Source organism: Pseudorasbora parva, chromosome 5 (assembly GCF_024679245.1).
Source record: "Pseudorasbora parva isolate DD20220531a chromosome 5, ASM2467924v1, whole genome shotgun sequence".
Classification (NCBI taxonomy): domain Eukaryota; kingdom Metazoa; phylum Chordata; class Actinopteri; order Cypriniformes; family Gobionidae; genus Pseudorasbora; species Pseudorasbora parva.
Genome location: NC_090176.1, coordinates 41,416,518 through 41,427,130, shown reverse-complemented (window position 1 = coordinate 41,427,130; position 10,613 = coordinate 41,416,518). Strand labels below are relative to the sequence as shown.

At 35.2% G+C, this 10,613-nt stretch overlaps 1 protein-coding gene across 3 annotated transcripts in view; it reads left to right on the top strand.

The window, feature by feature from the left end:
• The first annotated feature begins 397 nt into the window (after positions 1–397).
• pms1 (PMS1 homolog 1, mismatch repair system component) overlaps positions 398–10,613 on the top strand; it is a 42,408-nt gene continuing 32,192 nt past the window's right edge. For 2 of the 3 annotated variants that reach the window (XM_067445104.1, XM_067445102.1), the window contains exons 1-6: positions 398–536; positions 665–835; positions 2,167–2,349; positions 2,920–3,022; positions 3,102–3,265; positions 6,506–6,622. In XM_067445104.1, coding sequence (XP_067301205.1) covers positions 704–835; positions 2,167–2,349; positions 2,920–3,022; positions 3,102–3,265; positions 6,506–6,622 — 699 coding nt within the window. In that variant the 5' untranslated portion in view covers positions 398–536; positions 665–703. The remainder of the gene's footprint in view (positions 537–664; positions 836–2,166; positions 2,350–2,919; positions 3,023–3,101; positions 3,266–6,505; positions 6,623–10,613) is intronic. The other variant, XM_067445103.1, reaches the window with a different exon arrangement.

Here is a 10,613-nt window from a genome sequence, read left to right as displayed (position 1 = left end):
AATAATAATAATAATAATAATAATAATAATAATAAATGGTTTACTATATAGAAAATACAAATAACCAGGAAATATGTCATTTAAAGACTAATAAACTTTAAATAACAATTAAAAATACATTTTAAAGGTAGTAACCATAATCACCCACCCGTGGTCGTTCTGTGCATTAAACTGCTATTTATGTTGCTACATTGTCTTACTATAATAGTTTATTTCATATGTTGAGTATCAATTGCCGCTCGTTTTCCATTGTTCCATTCTATTATAATAGATGATTGTTTTTGGTTGGGTTTTTAGTTTTTAAATTGGCTCTAGCCATGCAATTTTCATCTATTTATCTATACGTATTATATATAAAACATACGACAACTAGTCAACAGCCAATCGATGCAGAGAATAACAATGACGTCATTTAGGCGCCAGTTAAGCCATATCCGAGACTCACGAGTCGCTGAAGCGAGTTGAAAACATGTGAAGTACACTTGTGTTATTAATTTATTGGCTATCTTTTAACGGATTATTTCATTTTATGCAAAGTAAGTTAGAATATATTCGGCAATTTATTCATATCTGTTATTAATGTCACTACTGATCTGATATATTTCCTTCTATAATGCATGCCATCCAAAAGCATTTTTTGTCTGACTTTCTGTAACTTCAACAGGTTCACGACCATTGTTGTCACCTTCTTAGGGAGCACAAAATGAAGGCACTTCCACCTGAGACTGTGCGTCTGTTGTGCAGCTCTCAGGTTATAACATCTGTCCTGAATGTCGTCAAGGAATTGACTGAAAATTCACTTGATGCTGGTTCTTCAAGCCTGGAAGTTAAACTGGTAATTTCACGTTGAATCAACTAACATACTGACAAGTTATGCCGCCTTCACGTGCTATCGGAAATTGGATAATTCCCATTTATGAAGTCGTGATGACCAGTTCATCCCATTCAAATTTTTAAATGGGAGGGCGTTCATGTGCAACACTCCTTTAGTTTATATAAAAGATCTGTATCTGGTATCTGTGTCTGGGAATTTTTATTATTATTTAATCAATAAATACATGTAGAATAATAAGACTATAGAGTTGTTATCAATAAAATTAATCTTTGTTTTGCAGAAGTTGCACAGTAGTTGCATCTGAATTGGTACAGTAACACCTGCATGAACGTTAAGATTAATTTAATATTAAAACATTGGCATTATTTAACAATCACGGAATCATTTATTCAACTGATTTGTTCAAAACAGGCAACAGCTGATTAATTTAATAATGAAAGTGTTGCTGAATTTGCAAAAACTTGTCTGAAACTGTGTCTAAAATGTGTCACTTAATATTCTGGTTTATTGAACATTTGTAAAAACAAACAAAAAAGAAAACCGTATCATATTCATGCTCATATTGATGAAACCAGCTCCCTTGCTCTTGTAATATTATTTAATTATATCATGTTACATACAAAATAAGATCTCATACAAGTAGGTTTTTGCATTCATATCTTGAATTTTGTGGGCATTTATATAAATTTTGGGCACTTTTGAGACAGTCTTGCAATAATTTTGAACCTGGCAGCACAGTAACAAAGGAAATCACATTACAAAGAAGTTATTGCTTGCATTTTAAGCAGTAAGTTTTACATCAAATCACATTAATGATGTTAACAAATGAATCAGACAATGTACTGGCAATTTGGTGAAATCCTTACAGTTGTGGTCTTGATCGGTCTTGAGATAAAATCCAGAGTCCTTTTAGTCTGAGAACAAGACAGGACCAAGTACAAATGTGTCCGAGACCAAGACAAGACCAAGACCCGTCTTGAGTACTACAAAACTACATATTGTCAATTATTAATTGACAGTTTGTCAATTGCAGTCACCTAACTCTCACCCCTCCCATTCGAAGCTCATTTCACAGAATGAAGTACTCAATAATAACCATTGAGGGGATCTGACTTTTCTATATATCTATTCAAATGTACATTTAGACCTGTTGGTTAAAGGAAAGTGAAGAAAAATCATGCTGAAATAAGCTCTAGCATCATTAGTTTGCAGATGCTACTTAGTGATGTTTTGTTTCTAGTGCAATGACTTTCATACATTTCTAATTGGCCAAATATTTTTGTGTGGACTGTTAAAAGCTATGCAATCTGTTAATGTTCCCTTGTGACCAGGATAATTATGGATTGGATCGCATTGAAGTCAGAGACAATGGTTCTGGAATCAAAGCTACTGATGTTCCTGTGATGGCTGTAAAACACTACACATCTAAAATCTCTTGCCACGAAGACTTGGAGCACCTAGAGTCTTACGGCTTCCGAGGAGAAGCTTTGGCATCGATATGTGCCATCTCAGAGGTTACATCTTGATTGTTTTATTGTATTAGATAGAGATGCACTGATTTTAAAACTGAGAGATAATATAAACAAATTGTTATATTGTGGCTGATTTTAAAATCCTCTAAAATTATGACTGACAGTGAATATTGTTTTTTTAATTTATTCAAAATTTTGTTAATAAAAGTTTTTATGAATTTTGGCATCACAACATTATAATGTACTAATATGATTTTTCCCCTCAAAACCTAATTTTCTTAGATCTGTTAAAATAAATTTAAGTATATTTAAATTATTAAAATGTCAATGAAATTATTAGTGTTATAAAAGATGAATGTGTGGTCTCTATATAATGGAACAAATACAAATGTATGTGTATAATTATTAAGTATCCAATCAGCTGGAATTAAATTATTGTTTGACACAGATAAATGAAAAAAAATGCAATATTGGCAGAAATTATTTTATTATATTTTTATATGGTACCAAAATATTGTGCATCTCCAATGAGCCCATGAGAGTCGTTTTAATCAGTGAATTACAAATGTTGAACATACTTCCTCTGTAATTGACCTTTCCTTCACCTACTAGGTGGTCATCACTACCAAAACCACAGATGATGATTTTAGCATTCAATATTCAGTCGATCACAACGGGCAGATTGTCTCTCAAAAGCCATCACATCTTGGCGAGGGTAGGCGCCTGTTAATTCATTTTTTTTAATACTTTTGATTTATGGGAACAGACTGCTTCTAACATACCTTTTCCCTCAGGCACCACTGTGTGTGCAGCAAATCTGTTCAAGAACCTTCCTGTCAGGCGGCAGTATTATTCCAACACTAAAAAATGCAAAGAGGAACTGAAGAGGGTCCAGAATTTACTCATGGCCTATGCTGTTATTAAGCCTGAGTTAAGGATCACGTTGAGCCACAACAAGGTATGGTACTGCTGCCATGAGATTTGGGCTATACAGCTACAATCTATTTGTAAGGGCCTATTATGCCTTTTTTTATTTAGCCTTTTTTACATTTTCAGCTTTCTTTCTTCAGTGTGTAATGTTGCTATTTGAGTATGAAAAATGTCTGCAAAGTTACAAAGCACAAAGTCCATTCCGAAGAGTGTTATTCTCTATATCACTGTCTCTGAACTCCCTGACACACCTTGATTGTAGTCTTGAGTTTTCTTCTGGTAATGTACACCTAATAATATTCCAAGGTGTCACTGTGGCCTCAAAGCTGCAGCACTGCCAGAGCTCGATTTCTGTCTGAGGTAATTATAAATAAATGAAAAAATAAATATATATGTTTTTACATTTCTTCATATATTTATTTATGCATTTATTTATTTTGTCAGCTTGGGAATTCCATAATGTATACGCAAAAAAAAGACGAGGCCTGGCTCAGTTACATTAGTTGTTTGTTGAAACCTGGTTGACCAATCACACCACACCAATCAGACTACATTGTGCTTTTCAGAAGGAGGGGCTTCATAGAGACAGGAATTATGCTGCCTTCACTTGCTATCGAAAATGTCCTACTTGCCACTTCTGAAGTCATGATAACGAGCTCATCGCATCCAAATTTTGACTTGAGGGGATGTTTATGTCTAATTATTTTTAACTAGGAAACTAGTATTCACAATAATTCTAATAGCATGTGAAGGCAGCAGTACAGACTGGGAAGAGAGGTGCTGCAGCAATGTACAATATGCAAAAAAAAGTGTTTTTTGAACATTCAAGCATAAAAAACAACCCCAAAAACAAAATCAAGACTGCGTCTCAATCAGCTCCCTAGGTTTTGAATCAATATATTGTGTACACGAATTTGGGCACGGTTAAAAAGAACCCTGGCTTTGGGACAATAAATAGCTCTATTTCCGGCGACATGGCAATGTCCTCAATGTACAAATGTCCCTTCTGGTATTTATGAACAACAGCAGCACAGATTCCTTAATTGTTTGTTCACATTATGATACATTCTTTGATTGTTCCATGTCCCTGCAACATTCTGGCCATAAATGTTAGTTAATTACGTTCATTATGTCTTGTGATCATCTAACGTGTCATTATGTGTGGTGAGTTGGTTCATGAGATTTCAACAGACATCTTCAGAACTTAGTGAGCACTGATGCTCCCTTGTTTTCACGGTGCATTGTGGGACTTTTTAGGGAGCGATGGTTTCAGTACACTGGAAGGATTTTGCTATTGAGAATGTCCGACTTCCTGATCAGTGCCCTGACTACTGAACTATGGAGCTGATTGAGACGCACGTCGCACCCTTTGTAAAAGGGCATAATAGATCCCCTTTAAGAATATTGGTCAACTGATATGGGTTTTTTAACTTGCAGTGGGGTCCAAAAAGTCTGGAAACACATTAAAAATGGGTAAATAAACGGAATATTTTTAACGGACCGTTATCAAATAATGCTGGATAACATGGACTTTAATAACTGCACAATCATCTAGTATGAGTTGTTATATACAGACATAAACTACCGTTTAAAAAGTTAGGGGTCCGTAAAATGTTTTGAAAGAAGTCTCACTAAGATTTCATTTATATGATCAGAAATACACTAAAAACTGTAATTTTGTGAAATATTATTACAATTTTAAATATGTTTTTCTATTCAAAGCTGAATTATCAATATCATTACTCCAGTCTTCAGTGTCACATGATCCTTCAGAAATCATTCTAATATGCGGATTTGGAGCTCAGTAAACATTTTTATTATCAATGTTGAAAAATGTTGTGCTGCTTAATATTTTGGTTGGAAACATGATATATTTCTTCAGGATTCAACAGAACAGCATTTATTTGAAAATCTTACAATTACCACTGTTTTTACTGTCACTCTTGATCCGTTTAATAAATCTTAATTTCTAGCTGGCCCCAAACATTCAAATGGTAGTGTATATTTGACCACAAGGTGGCCTCACACATCAACAAATACTGCGGTATTACTCTCTAGGGTTTTACCCACATTCAGTGACATTTAACCATCACACGGCATGATATCAGTTGTGCTAATAGTGTTCTGCTAACGTTAATTAGAACTTATGTAACTTGTTTATTCCTTTGGTTTTTCTCTACTGTTTTGACTCTGCTTTCTCACAGCAGCTTCAATCTTATGTTTTACAGCCTCATATTAATCAGCATAGCATAGATAAGGCATTGTAGCATGACATTCTAGTAAATAGGTGTATAGTTGTAATATAATAGTATTTATTGCATTGTTTCTATCCTCATATTTAAATATTGAAGTTGCCCCTAAATTCGATAACCCATGCATGTTATCGTGACATTGTGGACATTTCCAGCATTTAGACCAGTTTTGAGTGTCATCAATTAGAGAATAAGCAGGAAAGTGGACATTTCATTTGCTTCTTGTCCAAAATTAGCAATTCAATCACAGGATGAACCACTAAGCCTTCGAATCTCACACTGCCACATGATCCTAAAGTAACAAGCTAAGTGGTATAAGTTCTCAGAGTGTTTTTGTGTGCCCACTAACAGACTGGCCTCATGATAGCGTACGTATCTGGCCTTGCTCTGCGAGACCACACGTACCTTTCATTAAATTCATATCATTCAGGTTGTAGATCATCGGGGGAGGGCCATGCACTCATTTCATGCCATCAGCACTTCCAGGCATATCTCGTATCACAAACTTTGCACTTCGCCCTGCATTGGGTTTCATGACTTCTCAAAAAGCTGTTTACTAGTCTGATCTCTTTACAGTCACCAAATTGTATATTTCATAGCAGAGATGTGTGCTGCAGACCGCATGCTTTCAGAAATCAACACCTTGGATATATATACTTGCATGTGGAAGTGCCAACGACAGGCAAGCGCACGGGTGTGAAAATATATGCGTAACTGCGCTCCGCACGTTGAAATGACATTTGTGCAAGTAGCATGTTTGCTCGATGCTGCCAAGTCTTCATAACATAAAGCGTCTTTTAATGAAAAGTAGTCGGTTTAAGATTTATCCGTGCGGTTGCCTGCAGTGCTCCCCGTGCAGTTGATTTTGTAATATCCAAACATTCCCTAAAGTATAATTGTTTATTGTGAAGACTTGATTGCTGGCTAATGGTTGTTTGCGAGCATGCAATCCCACAGGTGGTCTTATTTTAGGATGACCGAAAAATAACTTGACCCGTTTTACTGTGTTGCTACAGGCTGTGGTCTGGCAGAAATCCAGGGTGTCGGATCACCGAACTGCCCTCATGGCCGTGCTCGGAGCGGCCTCCGTAGCCAACATGCTCCCCGTCCAGCATCACCAGGAGCAACCAGAGGTCAGTGAAGCGCTGAGAAAACACGGACATTTATCGTTTCCAGAGTGAGCCAGTAGGGTTCCACAGATGCACCAGCTCTGGAGCCGCCGTGGCGATTTGCGATAGGAAACCTGTCTGTGTTTTTCATAAAAAAAAGGAAAGTCCCTCTAGGTTCAAACAATCAGGGTTTATTTGAATAAAAGTTATTGTGTCTTTCTCTGAGCTTGACTTTAAACGTCTCTGCACTTCTGTCAGGTTGCTAAACCCAAAGACTCGTGTAACAACTTAATTCCGAACGGCTTTCCTCTCCCTGGAGAGCTGTTTCTCTTTTTCCTGGTTGTGCATTCCGCAGCGATGACTTTTTGCATGAATGACTCAGCATTCTCACCCAGGTTATACCTTTCATAAAGCCTTTTAATTTTTCGCAGTAGGATTCAAATTTCTAGTTACCGTTTGGTCTATACATATAAATACTGTGGCCCCAAAGAGTAACAGGACACTTTTCCAAATATCACACATAAAAATGTTTGAATGTCATTGCATCTGTCAAAATATCACACCTAAAATTACAGTCAATTCACCTCGAGCTCACACAGGCAACATCTATGAACATCGAGTAAGCCTCCAAACTCGTTTTGTCTTTACTTTGACCAAGAAATATATTAAGTCATTTTAATCCTAACAAATATTTAGTTTTAGCTTGAAGTGTATTTTGTGCTGTTATTTCTTTAAAATGGATGCCACTTGGTTTGATATTTTGTTATCTTATGCAACTTTTCTACATTTTAAGAGTGACTTAAGTGTTCACTTTAAAAACTTAAGCGTACAACATTGTTAGTTCATAATGAATTGTTAGTTCATTAGCTCAGTCCTATTTAATAATATTAACATACTTTTAAATGCAATACTGTATTAGTAAATGTTTAAATTACCATTAACTGAGATTAATAAATGCTTTAGAATTTAACTAATGTTAACAAATTTTTCACTTTGAGAAATAAATCTAATGTTACATTTTTTTCACCTTACAATCTCTTTTGTTTGAAAAGTGTATTTGTGCTATTACTTCTCTAAAATGTATGTCTCTTTGGGTTGATATTTTGTTTTCTAATGCAACGATTTTCATACATTTTCAGTTTGACTTAAGTGTGTAAATACTTTTCGGGGCCACTTATACATTTTGATTGCTAAATTTGTGTTATTTTAATCATAAAGGCTGTAGAATTACACATCCTGAAAGGCTATGTGTCTTTCCATATGCTGTCATGCACCGTTTACCTCGCAGCGGTCAGTGGCGGATCACGTTACAGTGTCAGCAGTGAACCTATGGACCGAATGCGGCAAACTTTGCGACAAATGCAGCAGTGAATTAAAGGAGCCTTCAGGGACTGCAATGTACTTGGTGAAAGGGCCTCAGAGGGACATAATCTGCCTGTGTTGGCCAGAGGCCACAATCCCACTGCTCTGACATGGATTTACTGCACTGTCACAAATGCAACGAGCAAACGCTTGTTCAAGCAATAAGATGTGGGATGTATAGTATTATGCATTGTAAAAAGTGTGAGCTTGATTTAGTCCAGTTTAGTCAGAAAGATACATAGGAGGATTGAATGTTTGCTGCAGTAGTGGAGAGTCTGTGCTGCAGGTGTAACCTGCTCACTGCCTGCAGTGCTTCTCAACACTAATCCTGCTTGACTAATCTTGAACATTTCTGGGTCGCTCATATTATGCAGTATATTTGCAAGTACATTCCCATCATTAATGTATTGAATTATCATATACATTGGAGTGCATAACGCCTAGGAACATAGAACATGTTATATTAACATTTTGTAATGTTTTAATAATATTATTACTTTATTGTAATCAGTTTTCCATTTTGTTTAAAAGGTCATTAATGCATACAAATTCCATGATTAATATGTTGGATAGAATATCTTAACCACTGAAATCATATTATTTCGTTTTCATACGAAATAATTCGTACTTGGGTGCTATACCTCTAACATTTGTTTAAAAAAATAATAATAATAATTTCCTGATATTTTCAGGAAGTTGTCTCCCCATTTTTTGTTTTTTAAATCAAAATTATTTCAAGCAAACAATATCGTTGGAATCACTTTCAGAAAGATTTTTTTCCCCCAGCTAATGAACAATATAAACATTGACACCCAATCAGAATCCATCCTGCTTTAAAGACCTCAAGCATTTAAAGCAGCAGGCAACACACCTGCAGCATGTGCTTAAAGGGTTAGTTCACACAAAAATGAAAACAATTTCATTAATGACTCACCCTAATGTCGTTCCACACCCGTAAGACCTCTGTTCATCTTCGGAACAAAGTTTAAGATATTTCATATTTAGTCCGAGAGCTTTTCTGTTTCACTCAATGAAAGTTTATGCACACTATACTGTCCATGTCCAGAAAGGGAATAAAAACATCATCAAAGTAGTCCATATGTGACATCAGTTGGTTAATTAGAATCCCTTGAAGCATCGAAAATACATTTTGGTCCAAAAATCCTCAAATAAAGATTCAAACGGTTAATGAATCAGTCATGAGTCAGACTGCCAAACCGCTGAAATCACATGACATTGGCGATCCAAATCATGAATCAATATACTGATTCATAACCATTTGAATCTTTATTTGAGGATTGAACACAAACACGGAAGAGAACACAGTGCCGAATAAAGTCGTAGTTTTTGTGATTTTTTTTTTTTTGTGGCCAAAATGTATTTTCGATGCTTCAAGAGATTCTAATTAACTAACTGATGTCAAATATGGACTAATTTGATGATGTTTTACCTTTCTGGACATGGACAGTATAGTGTGCATACGCAATCAGACTAAATATATAAAATATCTTAAACTTTCTTCTGAAAATGAACGGAGGTCTTACGGGTATAGAACGACATTAGGGTGAGTCATTAATGGCATAAATTACATTTTTTGGGTGAACTAAACCTTTAAACAGAACGATATTGTTTGTTGGTGTGGACACTAATATAGTTATCGTTCGTTATGATATCTTTATAGTTATGGTTCTTGGTGTGAATGGGCCATAAAACATCCCATCCTTTGGGATAAAATGACAAAAATATATGATGATAATATTAACAAGTGATAATACAAATAAAAATGTACTTAAATGAACCCTCATGTAAGCTAACTATCAATCCCATACTGAACTTTAGCTCTTTATTTATATCAGATTAGGATTCCTCTTCTTTTGCACTTTGAAAATTAATTTGTTAAATGTTAAACTGACACAGTGAGAGATTTACTCATTGAGAGAATTATTTGTGAGGGAATAATTATCTAATCACTTTAATAAAGTCTTACACTCATGATGCCGTACATTAATTTGAATGGTGACAGCTATTATGGGAGTGGGTTGATGCAGCAGAGGAGATGCAGACAACTTAGTAAAAAGTGCTGTAAAACTTTAATGCTGTCAGTCCACATAAAACAAATCTTTTACGTTTTACTAAATTAATTGCTAATTACAACATTGAAATAAAATTGTAAAGCCTGTACAAATACTAGAAATTGTGAATGGGAATTATGCAGAAAACAGTACATTTCATTTATATATTATAACTTTTATGTCATTTTGGTCACTTGGCTGTTTCCTTATAAAGGTATTTTATACAAATGTGTTAACTTTTTAATCTGGTGTGGGATGGGATGTCATTGCGTTGCTTTCTTGCTGCCAGCCAAACGTTACATTGCTGATCGTGGTTTTGAGTATCAGTTATCACAATTAGAAGATCTAGCATCTTTTTAAATCATCTCAGATGTATTAAGCGAGGTACAAAGAATGGACCCGAGAGCTAATTTCTAAAAGCAATTTAAATAAATGCATAACATAAGCATATTAATTTAAAAGTTGTAAGTTACAGACACTGCATAACAGGAATGACCCATGTACTTTTCTTCTGGTCAGTTTTTTCCTATCTTCAAATTAACCATTTGACCTTTTCTATCTTGCTCAGCAATAACACACTC